The sequence below is a fragment of the Mesoplodon mirus genome (assembly GCF_964341445.2).
Source record: "Mesoplodon mirus genome assembly, chromosome: 18".
NCBI classification, from domain to species: domain Eukaryota; kingdom Metazoa; phylum Chordata; class Mammalia; order Artiodactyla; family Ziphiidae; genus Mesoplodon; species Mesoplodon mirus.
The window spans coordinates 5,994,036-6,017,122 of NC_138994.1; the positions used below are offsets into that span (position 1 = coordinate 5,994,036).

Genomic DNA, 23,087 nt, shown 5'->3' on the forward strand with positions numbered 1-23,087 from the left:
CGGCACGGCTGAAATACCCACCAGGAGTTCAGCACCGGGGGCTCCAGGCCCATGTAGCCGTTCGTGCCAGCGCTCAGAGCCCTGCACACTCCCCTCCCAGCCTTATATCTCCTCTCTGGTTTCCTCCCATGACAGTTTGATTTTGGGGACACCATGGTCCACCAGGCAATCCACACCATTGAGTACTGCCTGGGCTGCATCTCCAACACCGCCTCCTACCTGCGGCTCTGGGCCCTCAGCCTCGCTCATGCACGTGAGTGTATTTCTCTCAGGTCAAAAACTATGTTTCTCCCCTTCTCCGGGCACTCCCTCGGGTGGGGGCTTAGAGAGAGTGGAGATTATGTAAAGCCTCTGGAATTACTGACTCCTGAATCCAGAGGGAATGATGTACAGATGGGAGGATCCATGCTTTTGCCCGGGTAGCTGGGAAGGTCGCAGAAAGCTGGGGGCCAGGAAGACTGCGACTGGGGGGTGGCAGGGCACAACGCAAGGCCTGCGGCGCCGCTGGCCCGGCTGAACCGGATGCCACGTCTCTCCCCGTCCCGCAGAGCTGTCTGAGGTGCTTTGGACCATGGTGATCCACATCGGCCTAAGCGTGAAGAGCTTGGCGGGAGGTCTGGCGCTGTTCTTCATCTTCGCCGCCTTTGCCACCCTGACTGTGGCCATCCTCCTGATCATGGAGGGCCTCTCAGCCTTCCTCCACGCGCTGCGGTTACACTGGTGAGGGGCAGCGCGGGGCCGAGGGGGGGGATGTGTCCTTAGCTGCACCGAGGGCAGTTTTACTCCTGTCCAGAATCCAGAGACACTAGGAAGTATCTGCTTTCACATCCTCATACCCAAGGACATACTTGGTAGTGAGCCTCAGGAAATGTCCACAGAAAAGCACAGCTCGCTTTCTCAGCCGCCAGGGAGGGTCCTCTGGTGCGTGTTGTCACCGTTGCTCTCCCTGTCTTCAGCCTTCTTCAGTGCTCTTGATTATGGCTTAAAAGATCTGCTGGGGTTTTTTTGTTTGTTTGGGGGGGGGTTTCACACTGGCATAACTCTCTCCTGTCTTGAGAGCAATGAAAGTTGCTCTGGAATAGATTCTACGTCCAGGAAAGTGCTAGAGCACACTGTGCCCTCGTTTCGTCCCCCTTACTCTGTCATCGTGCCAGTGGCTTTGGGTAGGACCCCTGGCAGCTCTATGTGAGTAGGGGGATTCTTGGCTCCATAGCACGCTAGCTCAGTACACTGAAGCCGCTTCTTCTGAAGGGCAGGTTTTGGATTCGTTAGTTTTCTTTAATGTCGTTTTTGGCTCTTAATGGCTCTGCATGGAGATAGCTCAGTCCCAGGGAGTGGGAGATCTGGGGTCTCGTCCGGACTGGGACTCCATGACCTCAAAGTAAGGTTGCCAGGTTTAGCAAATAAAATTACAGGGCACTCAGTTACGTTTGGATTTCAGATAAACAGTGAATATTTTTTTTACTGTATTTCCCGAACGTCCATGGGACATACTTAGACTAAAAGCAGGGCATCCCGTACTTTATCTGGCTACCCTACCTCAAACCCTACATCTTCGAGTCTCCATCTCCCCCTTAACATTATGATTCTCCCTCTCTTTTGGGGTCCAGTGGCTCTGGAAGCTCTAGACCCTCTCCTCAGAGAAACACCCCCCTCAATGTGTGCACACAGTTTTACCAGTTTAGGGGCTCACAAACTCACTGACCCTACCTTAGGGCTCCCTAGACGAGATGATCTGTGGTGTTAATGACCTCAAGGTCAGAAGAGGGCCGTGACGGTCTCTTTCCGTCACTTCTCGAAACCAGAAGAAAACCAAAATCTGAACCTGAGAAACCTCTTCTCCACTCCCTTTATCTTTGATTTTTCTCCTGGCTTGGTTACGACTGAGCCTGCTCAAAGAGTCCGCCGTTGGTTGTTCTAAATTACAGAGGGGGAACGTGAGGCATGTAAGGGTGAGCCGTGGCTGGGACTTACGCTTCCCTCAAAAGCTCCTTTGGGGCTTCCCTGGTGGCGCAGTGGTTGAGAGTCCGCCTGCCGATGCAGGGGACATGGGTTCATGCCCTGGTCTGGGAAGATCCCACATGCCACGGAGCGGCTGGGCCCGTGAGCCATGGCTGCTGAGCCTGCGCGTCCGGAGCCTGTGCTCCGCAACGGGAGAGGCCACAACAGTGAGAGGCCCGCGTACCGCAAAAACTTTAGAAGAGTCTGTCCTGCTGCGTCAGTACACGGTGCTTTCTCAGGCCTGGCCCTCTCTTCCCGCCTCCCGTCCCCTCCCCGCCCAGCTGTTGTTTACTGGGAGCCAGGAGGCTGGCCACGCTTCCGGCTCCCAGCTTATCAGCGCACGCTCGCCCCAGCACACTTCCTACCGCTCGGTGCGAGGGGACGTCTGTGCTGCCACCCTGGGGTGACTCACTTTTTCTTGCCCTCTTGGCTTCCTTTCCTATTCCCTTCCCCGTCTCCTGAGCCCTGGGCTTGAGGGAACAGTTACCACGCTACCTTGACTCCAGCCCAAGTGGGGAGCCTGTTGCATCCTCCCTGGGTGGGTGGGAGCCGCCAAGGAGCTGGAACAGACCTGTCAGAGCAGTGAGCCAGGCACGCCACGGAGCAAGGAGGGCCGCCTGGGCTCAGGCCTGTCGTCCAGAATGAGCTGAGGCGACTGGGAGGTCATGCTTTGCTGCCTTCAGGATTACTTCTTCCCCAGGCTCACCTGCGGCCTCCGAGTGAAGGTGTCTTCCCACGTCCTCATGAACGAGCCCAAGGAAGTGACAAGTGGCGAGAGAGCAGGCTTCAGAATCGGGTTACCCGAGTTTAAATGCCAGCTCTGCCGGTGCTGGCTGGGTGACCCTGAGGAAAGCACTTACCTCTCTGAGCCTCACTTACTCTCATGTGAAAAGAGAGGATAATGTCCCTGTGACAAGGTTGCTGTGATTAAGTAGGAAATAACGCCCAGACCGAGTGACTGCCACGGTGCCCTGGCACGCTGTAAACCTGTGTTCAGTTGCAGATGCGGCTGCCCTGCGGAGAGGGCTGTGGCCCCTGTAAAGATCTGCTTCCAGTCCGTTAGAGAGAAGGGAGACCCCAGGGGGATGCACATGATACCACTTGAATGCCTCGCAGATGCAGTTTGCAAGGAGTAGGCCAGTCAGACATACTGTACTTGCAGGGTGGTTGCTGTTGTTGGGTAGTGGAAATATTGGGTAGAAGAGAAAAGACAGTGAAAACTCCTTTGTGCAGCTTTCAGAATCCCATCACTGGGGGCCTGTTTGGAGCATCTCCCCCACCACCAGAAAGGAGTGAATGAAATTGGTGCTCATGCACCCCCTCCTGGCCGAGTGTGGACATGCCTCGAGGATTCCTGGGTCTCAGTCCAGCAGGACTGCAGGAATTCCGAGTCGAGGCCATCCTCTTGGGGGTGGGAACGGCTGGGCCCACTGAAAATGGCTGCAGGGACATTGCTGCAATTTTTCCTGGCGTCCAGCCTGGGCATCTTCATACCTGTCACTTTACCCCTGGTGTTCAGCTGGGGTTTCTTGATTCTGATGCAAGGGCTGCCCCGTTACACAAGTTCTGGGTCTCTTTGGTGGGGACAAGAAAAAAAACTGTGATTTGAAAGCAAGGATAAACCACAGGTCTGAGGTTCGTGTAGGGTCATGAGGAGGCAGGTGACATCTGGAAACAGCAGCGAGTTGGGTTCACGCACCCGCCTGCTAATTCCGTCTCCTCCTGAGTCACGTCTGTCTCTTTTCCTCCCACCAACTGTGTGTATTGTGCTTGGTCTTCTTGGCTACCATAATGAGACGTCTTTTCTTCCTCAGAAAAGGCAAAGGCGCAGGGGTATGATTTGTGGTTTTCACTGTGGACACCGGACCGCCATGAGCAGAAAGACTGTTGCCCCATGGCCTGCCTTCACAGGAACCTCATCCCTTCCTAGCTAACAGATTCCACATGAACACTCACAGACTGGGAGCTAAAGGGGCAGATTTGGGGACCAGTTTGTTGTAAGGAATTCAGTGGCGCCACAGCAGGACCCCGCAGGGTGGCTGCCCAGGAGAACGAGAACACCTGAAGTGTGACCCCATGGCCCCGGCACTGCTCGGAGAGGGACAGAACCATCTTTCTAAAACTGTCTCCCCTCGGTCACATCCCCACAGGCAAGGGAAGAGGCCCAGACTTTCCCCTTCATTCGCTTGAGAAGACATGGTTTCTGTCACGTAGCAGGAGTACCCTCTCTGTGGACTCCCAGTTAGTCCTTCTGGGCCACTGGGTTGCCTTTTCCAGGTGCGGGAGCTGGCAGGGGTGACAGAGAACCCCATCTGACTGCCTGAGGCTCTCCTCACATCTGCTGAATCCTGAGATGCGTTTTAGTGGCCTGGGGCGTGGCAGGGTCCATGGAGGCGCCCCGAGCAGAGCCCCTCAAGAAGGAAGAACTTGCAGGGCAGCCAGCAGGGCCCCGCTGTGCCCCGGCACAGAGAACTTCATGTTTATACTTTCTCAGGAAGCACACAGTTCCCTGGCTGGGAGGGAGGAGAGGGCGGGGAGACCAACAGGGAAACTGCTTTCCAGCTTTGTGCTGGGACGTTAGGGTGAGCACGGCTGAGAAGGGAGGCGAAGTCAGGCTGACGCTGAGATACCCAAGATGTCCCTGGTGGGGGCCACCCTAAGTCCCTAACCTCGAGCAGCAGCTGGTGGGCAAGGTGGTGTCAGGTGGTGTGTCAGAGGGACCGCCCATCTGCTCACACAGCAGAACTTATGTGCCCCCGTCCCAGGCGTGTGTCCCCTGATGTAGATGAGGCAGGCAGGGTGAGGCCAAGAGAAGGGTGGTGATCCCTCAGGCGTCTGAGAACGTCTGCAGCTTCTCCATTCACCCAGTCTGGAGTTAGAATTGTTTGTGTGATGAGCCAGCCAGAGGTCAGAGTTCAGATACCTCACAGACCCCAAGGTGAGTTGCCCACCGTCTGGCTGTACACTGTTGAACGAAGGAAGTGAAATACCATTGCCGTGTGCAGACACAGCGTACCCAGCGTGGAGGATTCAGTCGTCACAGCAGTGGGCAGGAAGCAGGAACCTGCCCCCATCCCCACCGCATTCCCCCAGAGGAGGCCTCGGGAGCTGGGCCCTCTTCTCCAGGTGTTGGGACTCAGGGCTGAGTCCTGTGACTGACGGCAGTTTGAAATACCCCCTCCCGGATCCCATTTACTCTGAGGGAGGCTTGGCCGAGACACTGATGGGAATCCTCCAGGGGCCGGGAGGCTTTGGGGGCCTTGGTGTGGCCCCCAGAATGTGCGGTCGGGGAGAAGGCTGCCTGTTCTTACGCCCACACAGAAAATTCTGTTCCCCACTTCTCCCCAGCGGGTGGAGCTGGCAGCTCTGCAGTCAGTGTCCTCAGCCGGCGCCCCAGGGCTGAAGGGGCCTCTGAGGACATCTCGGGGCCACCAGCAGACAGTCCTCTTCCCGCTCCCTTTTCACCGATTTCTCCCTTATCTTGGAGGGAGGCCGCCCTGGCTGAAGGCTGAAGGCTGAGTGAGGGGCATGAAGGTGGAGAGCGGCTTGGCGCCCTGCTGTGCAGTCAAACCGCTGCCTGCAGCCTGCCCCCGGCCCAGCGCAGCCTGCCCCGGGCCAAGCGCAGCTTGCTATCGCAGGGATCTGGGGCCCCCGGGGTCACACAGCACTGAGTGGAAACTATTCCTCAGGGCAGCTCTCCTTGGCTTTCTTATCCTCTGAATCATGCATTTTTCTGCCCATATTTGGTGGTGATGTGGTGGCTGGGCAGACATCCAGGGCGAACTCGCAGCCTGGCTCTGCGTACAGGCGTGTGCTCCTTCCTGCCCCCTCAGAGTCTGAAGGGCCCAGGGAGACCATCAGGGATGGATGCTGGGCTGCCGGGGAAGGGAGCTAAAGCTGTTTTTCCTTTCAGTCCCCAAGAGGAGAATTCTTTCTTAGATGTTTTTGTAGTTGGAGAATATTTTGGCCGTTGCTTTGAGAAGACTTCCCCTCCTAACTTCCCCCTTTCCTGGGAATTTCCTCCCCTAAGTCAAAAGCCTCTTCACTAGCAACCCTCCCTTCTCCTTCCTCCCCCGAGAAGAGAAATAAACAAGAAAACAGTGGCGCCTGCCAGGGTTCCTTGCGCTGAGCTGGTGGCTACTCACAGGCTTCCCTTGGAGGTCCGCTGTGGGCCCTGCCAGGAAGGGGGTGTTGGGGGGACTCTTCTTCGTTAGAGACTCGGGCCAACTGAATGTTTTTTGCACATGGCCCTCTGCAGAGAGTTTTGCATAAACACACTCCGCTGAGCAGGACGGAGCAGGAACTGAGGCCAAGCCAGCGCACTGGTGTGCCCTCTTGCCGAGGGCAGGCCCTGGGCGTCACGAGTGGGAGGTTGTGTTGGGATTAGGGTTGTGGGCGGTAGGAGGCTCGGGGAGCTTGGGGTTGGGTCATCTTTCTGGCCCAACCGTGGAGTCCCAAAAGGTTTCTGTGGAATGATGACTCTCCCCTTCTCTTTCTCCAGGGTGGAATTCCAGAATAAATTCTACAGCGGGACGGGTTTCAAGTTCCTACCCTTCTCCTTCGAGCACATCCGAGAAGGGAAGTTTGACGAATGAGCCCCTCGGGGGGGCTGTGCGCCCTCTGCCCTCCCCGCTCCCTCCCCGGTGATTAGCTGTGCTCTGCTTGCCTGTTGGTTGTGATCCCTGCCACCCTTCCCCCAGCCACCTGTGAGTCATTTAGATACCCAGCCCTTCCTGGGTCCCCCGCCACCTCCAGCTTTGTGTGTTGTAGTGCAGTGATTTTCTGGAGAGAAGCGGGCCCGAGCGGTCACTCAAACCCACTCCCACTGGGCACCCTCCTCGCCCTCCCAGCCTCTGTCCAGCCCTTCCTCTGCCCCCTGGTGGTGAAGCAGTTTGTGCGTTTGCCCAGGAGCCCAGAGCGCTTGGAGGGAGCGCCTTCGCTGTCCGCACCCAGACTTTGAGCCCCCTGCTCCTGCCACCACTCCCCTTCCTGGTTGGGGATGGGGTGCTCTTTAACACTCCCCACTCTTGGATTAGCAGGGGTGGATCCAGGAAGATGGTGTTTCTGTCCTCTGCCCACCCCCTCTGGTCTTCAGTGCCCTCATTAATCAGGAATTCAGCTGGACCCAACTGTGCCAGTGTGCGTGGCTTCTCCCTGGCAGCCCCAAGGGTCCCTGGATACCCTGCACCACCTTCCTGACCCCCACCCTAAACTCACACCCTCTCCTCCTCCTTCCCAGAATGCCCTTTTAGCACTCAGCATAACATACACAGCAGGGCGGACCCAAAGCAGAGGTCCTGGCTGGCTCCTCTGGCGGCTGCTTCTCAGGCCATGCGTGGGCCGCAAGCACGCCCTCGGGGCAGAGGGTCCAGTCCGTGCTCTTTCCTGGTGCAGACCCGCAGACCTTTCCCCACCCCCAGTCACGAGTCTTGAGTGCAGAACCGTAGTCATCAGGGGTGGCTCTGCCTGCAGACCTGCCTTGCTCTGCCCACTGGCGCCCCTCCCCACTTACACACCGACCCCAAGTCGAGCAAGTGGGTCCTGGGGAGGGAAAGTCAACGTCATTTACCATTTGCTGATTGGAGGCGGCTGGCAGGGCCGCCAGTGCGTGCGGCTGTGAGAGCTGCGTGGCCCTGCCCTGTCAGGGCTGGTGGGGAGCGCCCCCAAAGGGCCGCCGCCCCTGTCACCCCCACGCCAGGACGTGGATCTTGGGGCCTTTTAATCATGCGTTGGCACAGCAGCCCGGGCTGCTTCAGCTAAACTGATCCCCGTGCCTTCAGTGGGCGAGAGGACCCCCTCAATTGGTCGGCCCCTTCCCACCCCACCCCTATCCCCTGCTTGTCTGGGAGCTGCTTAGCGCTGCTCACTGGACTCTCCCAGGCTGGGCCACCCGCCCCAGCGTCACCGCGCAGTAGCCAGTGTGACCCGACCCAGCCCTTGTGCAGAGCCCCCTTCCGTCCGGTCCCTGTGGTTTACGTGATGATCTTTGCTCTGTTTACGGCGGGGGTCTGAAGCAGAGTTCTTGGTCAGGACTCCTGCCCAAGGCCCTTCTGTTCAGACATTCCCGTGTGGAATAAAGTGTGTTTGACTCTGTCAGGGAGGCTGCTTGTCTGCGTGCCCGCAGCCCCTGCGTCACTCAAGGCTCAGCCCTCCCGAGCCCACCTAGTATCCTTACACCTGCCACTTCCCTCTGCCAGCATTTCTGCTTTTTCCTCTAATCAAAGACCGCAGTTGCAGTGGCCCTGGCCAGGCAGTTAGTTTGTGAAATTCTCATCTTATCTCGGGTTTCCCAGGGGCCTACCCAGTCCCTGAGCCCCACTCCCTGAGCCAAGGCAGCTTTCCAGACACTACCCATGTGGGGGAGGGGACTTGGGGACCCATCTCCGTCCCGCTTTCTGCACCACACACCCAAACAGCCGGGGGAAGCAGGGACCTGGACGTCTGCCCACACTCCTCTCCTGTGAGTGTGCTCTCCAAGGCTCAGCAGCCTGGCTATTTTGAGCCCTGATTGCCTTTGGCCTTGGTGTAGGCGGAGGCTCAGCGTAGGGTTGGTTCCTGAGGGCAGCTGGAAAATTCGAGGTGCTGAGGCAGGCAGCCCAAGAGCCCAACGGGATGTCCTGGCAGGCGGGGTGGGCAGGGCGGGCGCCTTCCCCCTCCTCACTGCCATGTAAGGTGACCACATTCTTTCTCAGCCCTCCCTCTCCATTCCCCTCCCACTTGGGGCCTCCAGGGCAGGGGCTGCCCAGGAATGTGAACAGCAGGCTACCAACTGCTGCTCCAGGAGGGGCAGGAACACCCTGTTCATTCCATGCTCCTCAAACCCTCTCCTCCCTGGCAGGCCACCTGCCCTGGAGCAGCCCTGGGTACAACACCCAGCATCCACTCCTCAAAAAGTTGAGGGTGGACATTCAGGTAAACGAGCCCTTTTAACCTCTTCTCTGTTACTGACTCAGATAACTAGGAATCAATGGACTAGAATTGAGAGTTCAGAAACAAACCCTAACGTGTAGAGTCGACTGATTTTCCACACAGGAGCCAAGGTAATTCACTGGGGAAAAAAGTCTTTTCAACAGATGGTGTTAGTACAACTGGGTACCCACATGGAAACGAACAAATTTGGACTGCTATCCACTATATACAAAAATTAACTCAAAATGGATCATAGACCTAAACATAAGAGAAGTTTTAGAGAAAATCATAGGAGTACATCTTCCTGACCCTGGGTTAGGCAGTGGTTTTTAGATATGACGTCAGAAGCATGAGTGATAAAAAAGAAGATAAAAGATAAGTTGGGTTTTAGCAAAATTAAAAACTTTTGTGCTTTGAAGGACAAGTTCAAGACACCCCTCACACTGGAAGAAAATATTTGCAAAGCATGTATCTAATAAGGAACTTGTATCTGGAATATATACAGAACTTTTACAACTCAGTAATAAAGACAAATACCTCAGTTTTTAAAAGGACAAAGGATTTGAACAGGCATTTCTCCAAAGAAAAACGAATAGCCAATAAGCCCATGAAAAGGTACTCAGCCTCATTAGTCATTAGGAAAATGCAAATCAAAACCATGAGGAGACACCACATCACACTCACTAAAAAGGCAATAATTAAAAAAAGACAATTACAAGTGTAGGGACTTCCCTGGTGGCGCAGTGGTTAAGAATCTGCCTGCCAATGCAGGGGACATGGGTTCGAGCCCTGGTCCGGGAAGATCCCACATGCCACAGAGCAACTAAGCCCATGCACCGCAACTACTGAGCCTGCGCTCTAGAGCCCACAAGGCACAACTACCGAGCCCGTGTGCCACAGCTACTGAAGACCACACGCCTAGAGCCTGTGCTCCGCAACAAGCGAAGCCACTACAATGAGAAGCCCATGCACCACAACCCGTGCACAACAACGAAGACCCAACGCAGCCAAAGATTAAAAAAAAAAAAAAAAAAAAAAAAGATTACAAGTGTTGACAAGGATGTGGAGAAACTGGAACCCCCATCCACTGCTGGTGGGAATGTAAAATGGTGCAGCAGCTTTGGAAAGCAGCCTGGCATTTCTCAAAATGTTAAACGTAGGATTAACTTAGGACCCAGCAATCTGACTTATAGATATCTACTCAAGAAAAATGAAAAAATGGGCACACAAACTTGTGCACAAGTGTTCATAGTGGCATTATTCATAATAGCCCTAAATGGAAACAACCCAAATGTTTATCAGCTGATGAATGGGTCAGCAAAAGGCAGTATATCCATACAATGGGTATTATTCTACAATAAAAAGGAATGACATACTGCTGCAACCAGAATGGACCTCAGACACAAGGCCACATAATGTATAATTCCATTCATGTGAAATGTCTAGAATGGGCATATCTGTAGAGACAGACAGCAGATGGGTGGTTGCCTAGGACCCGCTGCCGGGTGGGGTTGGGGGCAGGGTTTCTTTGGGGGGATGAGGAAATGTCAGATTAGATTATGGTGACATCTGCACAACTCTCTGGCCACACTACACACTATTGAGTTGTACACTTTAAACTGGTAAACGTTCTGGCGTAGATCAATAAAATGGGTCTGGGGAGGGAGGACAGGGACCTGCCCGGGAAGAAACTCCTCCCGGGCCTGGATGAGAAGACCTGGGCCAGCGGGTCATTGGCTAAGCTGAGCTTCCAGGATCTAGGGCCTTGGGCTGCTTCCAGCCCAGCCATCTAAAGATGGGACCAACTGGGAACTGAGCCCTGGAGGGTGTGGGAATTCCCAGGAGCCCTAGGGTGGGGGTAGGGAACAGGATGGCTCCATTGCTCCTTTTTTTTTTTTTTTTTTTTTGCGGTACGCGGGTCTCTCACTGTTGTGGCCTCTCCTGTTGCAGAGCACAGGCTCCGGACGCGCAGGCTCAGCGGCCATGGCTCACAGGCCCAGCCGCTCCGCGGCATGTGGGATCTTCCTGGACCGGGGCACAAACCTGTGTCCCCTGCATTGGCAGGAGGACTCTCAACCACTGCGCCACCAGGGAAGCCCCATTTCTCCTATTTTTAACAGTCTTGGCCTTTATCCTGATCCCCCTTCTGTGGAATCTCTGGACCCCAGGCATCTGCTTAGTGAGTCTGTGCCCCCAACCGGCGAATGCTTCCCATCCTAGAACCCATGTGGAGAGGGTGACTTTGGGCCTGCTCAGTATTATAAAGATAGGGGACAATTCCATCACCACCTTCCGAACCCCCCCCTTTCCTGTCCCTCACTGGGGACCTGGGCAGGACTGTGTCTCTTTCTACCCAGGAGCCCTCGGTGGAAAGGGCATTGGAGCTCCCCTCAGATCTGAGCCTGTGTGCCTGCCCTTCCCTCTCCAGCCTACCTAAGGCAAGGCGTAGGCTGCCCCCTGGTGGCCAGACAGGGAAGGACTCATCCCTCCCCACAGGTAAGATGGGTGGGATCCTAGCAGGGCTGCGACAGGCAGGCAACTGGATTGGCAGGGCAGAGGGACAAGGGATCTGGAGGGATTCTGGGGTGCACAGGCAGAGGGGAGGCTGGCAGGAACGAAAGAGATGAGATAGGAGCGGGGAGAAAAAGTAATCAAATGTATCACGTGGTAAAAGGATCAAAGAGTACAAAAGGCCCTAATATAAAAGTAAGTCTTCGGCTCCAGCGCCCCAGTACCTTACCCGAAGCAAGCACTATTTACATAGCCTTAAAAAAAACACACACAACTGGGACGTATTACACCCAGTGATTTGCCATCTCTTTTTAAATAAACTCAATATTTAGCTGGTTTTTTAAAATATTTTTATTTATTTATTTAGGCTGCATTGGGTCTTAGTTGAGGCACGCGGTATCTTCGTTGCGGCATGGTTAGTTGCGGCATGCAGGCTTTTAGTTGCTGCATGCGTGCAGGGTCTAGCTCCCCGACCAGGGATCGAACCTGGTCGAACTATGCTGCGTTGGGAGAGCGGAGTCTCACCCACTGGACCACCAGGGAAGTCCTGATTTGACATCTTCTAAAATTTTTTTGTTTTGTTTTGTTTTGGCCGTGTGGCTTGTGAGATCTTAGTTCCCCGACCAGGGACTGAACCCCGGGTCCTCGGCAGTGAAAGCGCTGAGTCTTAACCACTGGACCACCAGGGAATTCCTTGACCTCTTTTTAAAAAATACACTTTGCAGGACTTCCCTGGTGGCGCAGTGGTTGAGAGTCCACCTGCCGATGCAGGGGACACGGGTTCGTGCCCTGGTCCGGGAAGATCCCACATGCCGCGGAGCAGCTGGGCCCGTGAGCCATGGCCGCTGAGCCTGCGCGTCCGGAGCCTGTGCTCTGCAATGGGAGAGGCCACAACAGCGAGAGGCCCGTGTACAGGAAAAAACAAAAAAACAAAACAAAAAAAACACTTTGCAGAACATTCCGAATCAGCACCAACACATCTTCCTCACTTTTCTTTTCTTTTTTTTTTTTAGCAAATGCTTGCTATTTCATCCTATTGATGCAACTTAATTTCTTCAACCAGTCCCCCTATTGTCCTCAAAGAGTTCCCAGCTTGGTGGGGAAGAGGAGAAAGACAGTGTGACACACCCGGAGTAATCGGTGACACTCTTGCCAAGCATCCATGAGCTCAGGCTGTGAATGTGCTACCAACCTCCCCGGATGGTGTCCCCACCCTGCTGCCCCTGCCAGCATCCGTCTGCCATTCTGGATGAATCCAGACCCCACAGAGAGGCACCCTGAGCCTGACGGTGGACCTGCAGCCGAATTCCCCCAAGCAATGTGTTCCCTAAAATCCAAATTGCTGGTAAAACAGATCCTGGGAGGAGGAGAGTCTGACAAATCTCACCTGAAGCCAGGGGTGTTTGGAAGGGGGTGTTGGAGGGAGTGTAGAGAGGCCTGGGGGGCTACAAGCTGTAGCTCCATGAGGGCCCATCTCTCTGGGCAGGTCTAGGAGCTGTTCTCTGGGAAAAGCTGAGAACCTTCTGATGTTCGGCACTGGGTGGAGCAGGGCTGCACCTCCTGAACTAGCTGCTCGCTGAGCTGGGGACGAGGCAGGGGGCCCTGTAGCTTGAGTCTGCAGCTGGGGGCAGGGGGCAGAGGGCAGAGCAAGCTCAGGGCACTCCCATGTGCTCCTTCAGGCCAGGCTCTGGATTTCCTGGATGGCCAACCCTCCTCTGACCCCTTCCCTGTCTCTAAGCAGCTGCACTCAGGCCTGACAATCTGGAAAAATCTACACCTGCCTCCAAAAGGACTCAGAATCCCTTTTGAAAGTGCAGTCTTTAAAAAAGGGCCCACCACCCCTGGCCATCGCACAGCCCCACTCAAACCGTCCCTGCTGGTAAGCAGCCTGAAAAGTTGCATCTCTTGGGGGATAGTGGTAAAAACACTTATCTGAGAGTTAAGAGTTCCTGGTTCTAGTCCCAGACCTGCTGTCTTACTGGTCACTGATCTTTGCAGAGTCACTTCCTATCTCTGGCCCTCAGTTTCCCAGGATGTAAACTGAAGATAACTCCCATCCTGTTCAGCTGCTGCTACCGCTTACAGATCACATGAGAGCCCCTGTTACACCCACTAGGACCTGCCCCATGGCCAGTCCAGGCTCACAGGGCGCATCCCTCCTCCAGCTTCCTGACCTTTTGGCTCCTCAGATCTGCTCAGCTCTTTCTTTACCCTTCCTGGGTCTTCATATATGCATTTTTTTCTTCACGGAATGGTATTCCCCTCCCTCTTCTCCTAGTCAATCCCAACTTAATTCGGATTAAATGCCACTTCCTTTTGGAAGCCCTTGGCTGGGGACCGTGCACAGCATCACAAGTACAGTGGACCCCTGAACAACACGGGTTTGAACTGCCGGGTCCGCTTATACAGGAATTTTTTTCCATAAATACGTGCTACAATACTACATGGTCCGCGGATGCGGTACCCTGGATACAGGAGGGCTGACTGTAAAGTTATATTTTGGCTGCCAGAGGGTCGGCCCTCCTAACACACATGCATGCAAAGTTTAAGGGTCAACTGCATAATGTAAATCTTTGTTTATATAAGTACTTGGTTTGTAGGTCTCCCTGGAAGAGGGGTGGCAGTGCCTGGTACAAAATCAACTTCAAATATTTATTGGATGGTAGGATGGACGGAAGGAAAGTGATCTGCCTGTGAAAGCGCGCTGTACCTGAAGGCATTTGTGAAGGACTACGAGTCACATCCGGCCCCGGACTTTTGAAGTCACCAGAGTCACGCGCTCTTGCACCACGTGTGGTCAGAAAACACCCTCAGGAGCTGGTTTGGAACCCGGAAGCTGGTCTCTTAGCCGCCGGCCGGTGCTTTACCTTCAGTTCCGCGTGACCTGAGGCCTGCAGCTGATTGGACGCGGCCGTCACGCCCCTGCTCCCGAGTCCCCATTGGTGCCCGGCGGGCTGAGACCGCTGGATCATGGAGGCCGTGGCGGTGGTCGCGGCTCTGGGGTTCCTGCTCCTGACCGCGGCGGGGGGCTCGGCCGGGGACGAGGCCCGGGAGGCGGCGGCCGTGAGGGAGCTGCTGGCCCGGCTTCTGGGACCCGGGCCGGCGGCCGCCTTCTCTGTGTCAGTGGAGCGCGCCCTGGCGGCCGAGTCCGGCCTGGACACCTACCGCCTGAGTGGCGGCGGCGTCGGGGCGCGGGTGCGGGTGCTCGGCTCCACGGGCGTGGCCGCCGCCGCGGGGCTGCACCGCTACCTGCGCGACTTCTGCGGCTGCCACGTGGCCTGGTCGGGCTCTCAGCTGCGCTTGCCGCAGCCGCTGCCCGCGGTGCCGGAGGAACTGACCGAGGCCACGCCCAACAGGTACCGCGGCCGGACCGCGCCCCTCGGCTCCCTTGCAGCTCCCCGCCGCCTCCACCTACCCGGGCGCCCAAGCTGAACTCCCCGTCCCTCCCAACCCCCAGCGCCGGGCTGCCAGGAAGCGCTGGCCTTAGGGTCGCACGACCTGGCTTCAGACCCCAGGTCTGATTCTAAAAGCCTTGTATCTTTGAGCAACTTACTTAGCGTCTCTGAGCCTCGGCTGGCTCATCTGAAAAATGGAAATAATCTCATCTACCGTGCAGTGGTGCCGCTCTGATTGTGAGGATTTGCACGGTGCGGGGTGTAGAATATGTGGTGCAGAATCGGTGATCGGTGAATGCCATTACTTTCCTACCCCACCCCTCTCTTCGAAGATGCTTACTGAGGAATGACCCCCAGCCCTCTCACAGGCCTCTCTTCTAGCGTTTGCCCCACTACACCGAGGTGATGCATTCACACAGCTGCCTCCCCATTAGACTGTGGGGAGAGGGATCGCCCCCTTCAGGACAGGGGCCATATGGCACTTAAACACTGTACACAGAGTAGGAATGAAAACGGAATATGCTCTCCCAGATATCTAGGAGGCTAGGGAGCTGAGTGCTGGGCGCAGGTGGGTGGGCACCTCGGAAGCTCAAGCTCCACCTGGAGTGGATCCTGGAGCAAAGCAGTAGAGGCCACGTCTGGAGCCACGTCTTTCTGGGTTGGATCTGGGTGGTGTGGAGAGCTGTTCCAGGACCGGGCTGCCCTCCAAGCTCTTCCCCAGGCTGTGGACCCTCAGGGGTGAGGGACATCCTCTTTGCCCCCAGGGCCACGCCCCAGCTCACGCCCCTGCCTGCAGGTACCGCTATTACCAGAACGTGTGCACACAAAGCTACTCCTTCGTGTGGTGGGACTGGGCCCGTTGGGAGCAGGAGATTGACTGGATGGCGCTGAACGGCATCAACCTGGCGCTGGCCTGGAGCGGCCAGGAGGCCATCTGGCAGCGGGTGCGTGCCCACCATACCCCAGGCATCCCGCCTCCCCCACATCAACGCAGTATCTGGCACACAGAGAATAGGGCTCCAGAAGTGTTGGTAGCAGGGTGATGGCTCCAGCCTCCCAGCTTCCGTGGTTGAGACAAACACACAGGAGCACTTACCCAGGGCTGGACCCCAGCACCCTACTGTAGACACTCTAAGAAGCCGGCTGCCCCTCTCTCCCCACCCTCACGTGGGTCAGTCAGCTGCCTCTGTGGATTCTGTCTCATTAGCAGCTCTCGATCTGCTTTGTCCTCTCCATCCTCATCCACGGCCCCAGTTCAGGCTCTCATCCCCTCTGCCTGGACCCCAGTCTGCCAGAGCCTCTGAACAGCATCAACCAAAAAATAATGCAGGAGGCTGCAAATAAGAAAAGTTTATTTGGGGTCTTTACTAATTGCAATTTGGGAGACACGGGCTCGGGTAATCCTGAAAGAGTGTTCGGAGGAAGAAAAAGGGGCTAATTTTTTTTTTTCAGCCATGAGATTGTTAAAAATTGCCTTGTGAGAATTGTGACTGACTCTGACGTAAGCTGGAAAATATTTGTTCATAAGGAATTGAGAGTTATTTTAGGGTAGGAGTCCAGTAAGTATCTTGAATTTCTAGTAGGCTCTTAGGATAACTTGATCAGATCAAAAGGTAGACTCCATCCAGTCTGAGACATGAAAAGTTACACTGCCTTAATGGCCTCCCGGCCATGAGAGCTTAGACAGCTCTCTAAGCAATATTTTCCTTTCAAAACAAGACTCCTGACTCTCCAAATTCCACCAGAGTGTCCTTTCTGAATTGCATGGTGGAGACCTTCTACTATTAACACACTCAAGAGCTCTCCATTGCCTTCAGGCTTTGCCCGGCCTGGGAGCTTCCATACTGAGCCCTGAGCGCTCTGGCTGCACCTGGGGCTGTTTAAGCCCCCTGCAGAGCTGCCCTCACCCATCATTCTAGCCCTCCTTGCTCCACGAAGCCTTTAAGGCCCCTCCACATTTTTTTTTTTTTTTTTTTTTTTTTTGCGGTACGCGGGCCTCTCACTGCTGTGGCCTCTCCCGTTGTTCCGGACACGCGGGCTCAGCGGCCATGGCTCACGGGCCCAGCCACTCCGCGGCATGTGGGATCTTCCCGGACCGGGGCACGAACCCGTGTCCCCTGCATCGGCAGGCGGACTCTCAACCACTGCGCCACCAGGGAAGCCCAGCCCCTCCACATTTTGGGGAGAACCCCTTTGTGCCTCACCTCACCCATGCATCAGGGGTGACATACTCTCAAACTCGCCTGGTCACGGATCTGTTCCTCCTGGACTTTGGGCTCCTCGCAGGCAGGGATCGGATTTTGTCTTAGTAAGTCTAGGGTGCAGCCCAGAGAAGAGATGAATGTGCGTATATTGAGTGAATGGATCAATGAATAGAGATAAACGATTTACATGTGTGGGGCTCTCCCTCCTCCTCAGGTGTATCTGGCCTTGGGCCTGACCCAGACGGAGATCGATGAGTACTTCACTGGTCCTGCCTTCCTGGCCTGGGGGCGCATGGGCAACCTGCACACCTGGAGTGGCCCCCTGCCCCCCTCCTGGCACCTCAAGCAGCTTTACCTGCAGGTAAAAGGATGGGGCAGGGAGGGAGTAGAATTGGTGCTGGACAGTCACAGGCTTGGGGTCGGGGGTGGTGTTTGGCCCACCCCGCGGCTCTTAACTGAACGGTGGGGACTCTGTGTGCCCTAAGAGAGTGAGGGCCTCCCGCCTCGGGGGGCCGTGCTCACCGCCGCCCCTCCCGTTCCTCGCAGCATCGGATCCTTGACCGGATGCGCTCGTTTGGCATGATCCCCGTGTTGCCAGCGTTCGCAGGGCATGTCCCCAAGGCTCTCACAAGGTAATGTCCCCCGTCACCCTCCGTTCAGCTCAGAGAGAGAATTTATGTTCCCCTGCAAGGCACGATTTAAAGAAAAACTTAAGCTCTAGATGTAGGCCTGTGCTTGATTCCTGGCTCTGTAACTGACTAGCCATGTGACCTTGGACAGATTACGTGACTGCTCTGTGCCTTAGTCTCCTCACGTGTGAAATGTATATATGGCTTGGTATGGAGCCTTAGCAAATGGCAGCTCTTAGTGATGGCAGGGGGCACTGGTCTCCTCCTTCCCGCCCCTCTGTTCCTCTGTGCTACCCACCCATCCTCTCCTGCGGCTGGCAAAATTCTTCAAGGCCCAGCTGAGACCTCCCCTCCTTCAGGAAGCCTTGCGGGAGGGCCCCCAGCATCGGTTACCACCTCCCTCATGCACGTGAGCACCTGGTTCCCACCACTGTCAGCGCTCAGCACACGTGGCCGGCCTCCCTGGCCACTCCTTGGCCTCCCCAACTGGACAGCAGGAACCTCATTCGTACATTCAGCCAACGTTTGCCAGGCTATCCGGGGCTGCCCAACCATCCGGGCTGCCAGCACAACCATCCCCTGTGCTGGGGCCTGGGGATGCAGCCACAAAGGTGCACAGAGGCCCTGCCCGCAGCGGGAGATACGTTGCCAGGGGGATACAATACAGTGATAAGGGCAGGAATGTATGTGGGCCCAGTGCTCTGTCAAGGTCACTTCTGCTTGGGGAAGGGAGGGTGCAGCAAGGGCTCAGAGCAGCGGTGATGTCATTTGTTTCAGCCAGTGGGAGGGGGAGAGACAGCAAAAGCTTTCCAGACAGGTGACGCTTAAAGGATGTCGAGGAGAAGCCAGATGCCTAAGCAGGGAGGGAGGAGGAAAGGGCTCCAGGCACAGGGCACAGTATGTGCAAAGGCACAGAGGCATGAACAACCCAGGAGCTGCAGAAGTTAGTGAGGCTGGAGGTGACTACTGTGTCAGCCTCCACTAAATGTCTGAACTGTCACACACACACACCCCCAACTAGGGTGTTCCCTCAGGTCAATATCACCCAGATGGGCAGGTGGGGACATTTCAACTGCTCCTACTCCTGCTCCTTCCTCCTGGCTGCGGAAGACCCCCTATTCCCCATGGTGGGGAGCCTCTTCCTGCGGGAGCTGACCAAAGAGTTTGGCACGGATCACATCTATGGGGCCGATACTTTCAACGAGATGCAGCCACCGTCCTCGGAGCCCTCCTACCTGGCTGCAGCCACCGCCGCTGTCTACCAGGCCATGATTGCAGGTTCGGTGCCAGGGGAGGTCAGAAAGGGAAGCCCCCCCAGACCCTCAGGGAGATGGGGGTGGCAGAGGTCAGTGGGGGGGTGGGAGGAGGGACTGGGAATAATAACACCTCACTGTGACACACAGCACTTTACAGTTTACCAAGCACTTCTGCACACACACATCTTCTCATTTAATCACACTGTGGTTGAGGGGTGAGCTCTGGAGCCAGACACCCTGCTCCAACGCAGGCACTGCCACTTCCTACCTGTGAGACTTGCAACGACTCACCTCCCCCGCCAGTGCCTCAGCTACTTCATCTGCAAAATGGGCTACCTCATAAGTAGAATAATGCCTGGCCCAGAGTAAAGTGTCATTAAGTGCTAGCTATTGAAAATATTTTATTTGGTCTCTACCTCCACGCTGAAGTAGGTAACACAGGCCAGAGGTTAGGGGATGTGCCCCAAGCTGGTAGGTGCCCTTCTAGGTGCACAAATGTGAACCCAGCTCTCCTTCCTGCCACTTGCAGGGGAAGGGCAGAGAGGGGCCAGATCAGGAATGGCTTGGGGAGGCCTCTGTGTCAGCCAGGAAGGAGCATATTGGCTCAGGCTTTGAGCAGCAATGCTCCAGGTGTGACCCTGGACGAGCAGCATCAGATTCACCCTGGAGCCTGTCAGATGTGCAAATTCTCAACACCTCCCCTACCTCCTGAGTCAGAATGACTGGGGCTGGGGCCCAGCCCTCTGGGTAATTCTGATGCTCTGTAAAGCTTTATAGCACTACCCTGGCACTCCCAGTGGGAGGAGGAGGAGATGGGACGGATGTGTGTTGTGGAATGCCCTTCTGGCTGTGGGGGGGGTGGGTTTCAGGGGAAGGAGTGTCCTGTGATAGAGTCATTTAACTTCTCTGGACCTCTGTTTCCTCATCTGTACAATGGGGTGAATGCTCTCCTGCCCCCTCTCCTCTTACCACCCTCTTTTCTGTCCCCACTGTCCCACCACAGTGGACCCTGACGCTGTATGGCTGCTCCAAGGCTGGCTCTTCCAGCACCAGCCCGAGTTCTGGGGGCCCGCCCAGGTGGGGGCCGTGCTGCGGGCCGTGCCCCATGGCCGCCTCCTGGTTCTGGACCTGTTTGCTGAGAGCCAGCCCGTGTACGTCCGCACAGCCTCCTTCCAGGGCCAGCCCTTTATCTGGTGCATGCTGCATAACTTCGGGGGCAACCACGGCTTGTTTGGGGCCCTGGAGTCTGTGAACCGAGGCCCCACAGCCGCCCGCCTCTTCCCCAACTCCACCATGGTAGGCACGGGCATGGCCCCTGAGGGCATCGGCCAGAACGAGGTGGCCTACGCCCTCATGGCTGAGCTGGGCTGGCGGAAGGACCCAGTGGCAGATTTGGGGGCCTGGGTGACGGGCTTTGCAGCCCGGCGGTACGGGGTCTCCCATGGGGACGCAGAGGCAGCGTGGAGGCTGCTTCTCAGGAGTGTCTACAACTGCTCTGGCGAGGGCTGCAGTGGACACAATCGCAGCCCGCTGGTCAGGCGGCCATCCCTACAGATGGTTACCGCTGTCTGGTACAACCGATCGGATGTACTGGAAGCGTGGCGGCTGCTGCTGACAGCCACCCCTAGCCTGGCCACCAGCCCAGCCTTCTGCTACGACCTGGTGGATGTCACTCGCCAGGCAGTCCAGGAGCTGGTCAGCTTGTACTACGAAGAGGTGAGGACCGCCTATCTGAACAAGGAGCTGGTTCCCCTGATGAGGGCAGGAGGCGTCCTGGCCTATGAGCTCCTGCCCGCGCTGGACAAGGTGCTGGCTAGTGACAGCCACTTCCTGCTGGGCAGCTGGCTGGAGCAGGCCCGGGTGGCTGCCGTCAGTGAGACTGAGGCCCGCTTCTATGAGCAGAACAGCCGCTACCAGCTGACCCTGTGGGGGCCAGAGGGCAACATCCTAGACTATGCCAACAAGCAGCTGGCGGGACTGGTGGCCGACTACTATGCCCCCCGCTGGCAGCTCTTCATGGAGACACTGGTTGAGAGCCTGGTCCAAGGCATCCCCTTCCAACAGCACCAGTTTGACAAGAATGCCTTCCATCTGGAACAGACCTTCGTCCTCAGCACAAAGAGGTATCCTAGCCAGCCCCAAGGAGACACAGTGGACCTGGCCAAGAAGCTCTTCCTCAAATTTTACCCCCGGTGGGTGGCTGGCGCCTTGTGACAGATTAAGCACCCTTGGGCCACGTTTTCCCCAAATTCCAGGCCTGAGCAGGTTCCCAGGCAGGGCCTGGGGCTAGGCAAGCATCACAGGAGTTCCCCAGGCCTGGGTGAAGGAATTCATGCTGATGGGATCAAGCATGGAAGGATTGGAGGGAACCGAGCTGCCTTCCTCCACCATCCCAAGTGTGGGATCAAAGTACTGTCTTAATACAACTTAATAAACTGATGAATCACCTGGACCTGTGTGTCAGAATGTCAATGCCATGATGCCGGGGAGGACTCAGGGCTATAGCATGGACACTGGTGAGGTCAGGTCTCCCTGCCCCCTTACCTCAGCTTCCTCAGGTGTTTTGTTTGTTTGTTTCTTTTCATCAGTTTTATTGGTCGTATACTCAGAATTCATTATATAGATCTTTCAAAATAACTAGATATTACAAGAATATCTACAATTCAGCTCTGATTGCGCAAATACTTGACACAGGAAACCTTTTTTACAAATACTTATTTTTCTTATAAGAATACTTTAGTACAACACCGCTATATTTAAAATGGATAACCAACAAGGACCTACCATATAGCACAGGGAACTCTGCTCAATGTTATGTGGCAGCCTGGACGGGAGGGGAGTTTGAGGGAGAATGGATACATGCATATATGTGGCTGAGTAGCTTTGCTGTGCATCTGAAACTATCACAACATTGTTAATCGGCTATGCTCCAATATAAAATTAAAAGTTTTTTAAAAAAAGAATACTTTAGTACAGAAAATAAGTCTCTATATATCTTAGAGCAAATTTTATGCAGTGTTTTTTTACCAATTCAACCATCATTTCAGGTTTCCTATCATAGCACATCCATCACATCCCATAAACCAAATTATAATCTGCTGCTGCTTCTCATTTTCATTTACCACATTGTTGAGAGTTTTTAGGCTTCTTTTTCTAATCTTTCCTGATCTGAAAGAATTCATGTATTCAGGCTAGAAGAGGTAATTTAAATAACATTCCTTCTAAATCTAACTTGTATTGGGTTAATCACTGTGCTTGGTGAAGAATCTTTTCACTTTTCTCTTAGGCTAGACTGGCTAGTAGTTCACCCCTGCTGTATCAAGCAGAAGGGATAAAGTCCTAATATTCCTACACGTTTCTAAACTGCAAAAACAAAACCCTAGAAACAAGAGTTAAATACAAATATTTAGAAAGCTAAAACGTGCTAATGATGAGAAATAGAGAATACTTTTAGATTTGAGGCCTCTCCTAGGTTGAAGAAGACATAAAAGAAAGTATAAGGATGTGGCATAGTTTTATATGGATAAAATATTGAAAAACTGAAAAAAGTGAATCACTTAGGTCAGTGGTGTGGTGTTTCCATAGTGCCAGGAGATACAGGATCTTAGGCTCTGTGGCTCGCTGAACTCTTTGACATTCTTCGGATGCTGTGACTTTGAAATAGCCTAATAAATACCTTGGTCAGAACAAGTAATCACTTAGGCCAGGGTAACTTTACAGAATACTGACCAGGTTTCCCTGAAGAGACAGGACACCTCCCCAGGGGAATCATTTAGTATTCGCTCCATTCCTTCAGTTACTGAGAAGTATGTCCAATTAGCAAAAGCTTGTCTTACTTTTCAGGTAGCATGGATTCAAACCGAGAGCCTGGCAGCAGGCAAGTTCCTGAGCGCTCAGCTCCAATTATCCAATATTCTTTTAAAAAATTAATTAATTTGTTTGCGGCACGCCGCGAGTGGGGGCTACTCCTCGTTGCGGTGCGCGGGCTTCTCATTGCGGTGGCTTCCCTTGTTGCGGAGCATGGGTTCTAAGCGTGCGGGCTTCAGTAGTTGTGGCGCGTGGGCTTCGTCGTTGTGGCATGCGGGCTCTAGAGCGCAGGCTCAGTACTTGTGGCGCACGGGATTAGCTGCTCCGCGGCACGTGGGATCTTCCCGGACCAGGGCTCGAACCCGTATCCCCTGC

The 23,087-nt window shown here is 55.0% G+C and overlaps 2 protein-coding genes across 8 annotated transcripts in view; both read left to right on the top strand.

The window, feature by feature from the left end:
• Positions 1 to 8,094, top strand: part of ATP6V0A1 (ATPase H+ transporting V0 subunit a1) — a 55,332-nt gene extending 47,238 nt beyond the window's left edge. For all 5 annotated transcript variants that reach the window (XM_082603250.1, XM_082603251.1, XM_082603252.1 and 2 more), the window contains 3 exons: positions 136 to 253; positions 549 to 720; positions 6,503 to 8,094. In XM_082603250.1, the coding sequence (XP_082459376.1) occupies positions 136 to 253; positions 549 to 720; positions 6,503 to 6,596 (384 nt within the window). In that variant the 3' untranslated portion in view covers positions 6,597 to 8,094. The remainder of the gene's footprint in view (positions 1 to 135; positions 254 to 548; positions 721 to 6,502) is intronic.
• A 6,102-nt stretch (positions 8,095 to 14,196) lies between these two features.
• On the top strand, positions 14,197 to 21,357 carry NAGLU (N-acetyl-alpha-glucosaminidase). Of its 3 annotated transcripts, XM_082603255.1 has the most exons (6): positions 14,197 to 14,777; positions 15,613 to 15,760; positions 17,235 to 17,381; positions 17,567 to 17,652; positions 18,671 to 18,927; positions 19,909 to 21,357. In XM_082603255.1, the coding sequence occupies exons 1-6, from the start codon at positions 14,392 to 14,394 to the stop codon at positions 21,117 to 21,119; spliced, it is 2,235 nt and encodes a 744-aa protein (XP_082459381.1). In that variant the 5' UTR covers positions 14,197 to 14,391; the 3' UTR covers positions 21,120 to 21,357. The 3 variants fall into 3 exon arrangements, with proteins under 3 accessions (XP_082459381.1, XP_082459382.1, XP_082459383.1); XM_082603256.1 differs by lacking the exons at positions 14,197 to 14,777; positions 15,613 to 15,760; positions 17,235 to 17,381 and having other exon boundaries at positions 17,571 to 17,652; positions 18,684 to 18,927; XM_082603257.1 differs by lacking the exons at positions 14,197 to 14,777; positions 15,613 to 15,760; positions 17,235 to 17,381; positions 17,567 to 17,652 and adding an exon at positions 18,245 to 18,260 and having other exon boundaries at positions 18,684 to 18,927.
• The last annotated feature ends 1,730 nt before the right edge of the window (positions 21,358 to 23,087 follow it).

What these genes read in the sequence shown, in the direction of transcription:
- NAGLU (XM_082603255.1), top strand. Translation starts at nt 14,392, where the DNA reads ATGGAGGCCGTGGCGGTGGTCGCGGCTCTGGGGTTCCTGCTCCTGACC. An exon ending in TCAAGCAGCTTTACCTGCAG is followed by an intron (nt 17,382 to 17,566) that starts GTAAAAGGATGG and finishes CGTTCCTCGCAG; the next exon opens with CATCGGATCCTTGACCGGAT. An exon ending in CTACCAGGCCATGATTGCAG is followed by an intron (nt 18,928 to 19,908) that starts GTTCGGTGCCAG and finishes GTCCCACCACAG; the next exon opens with TGGACCCTGACGCTGTATGG.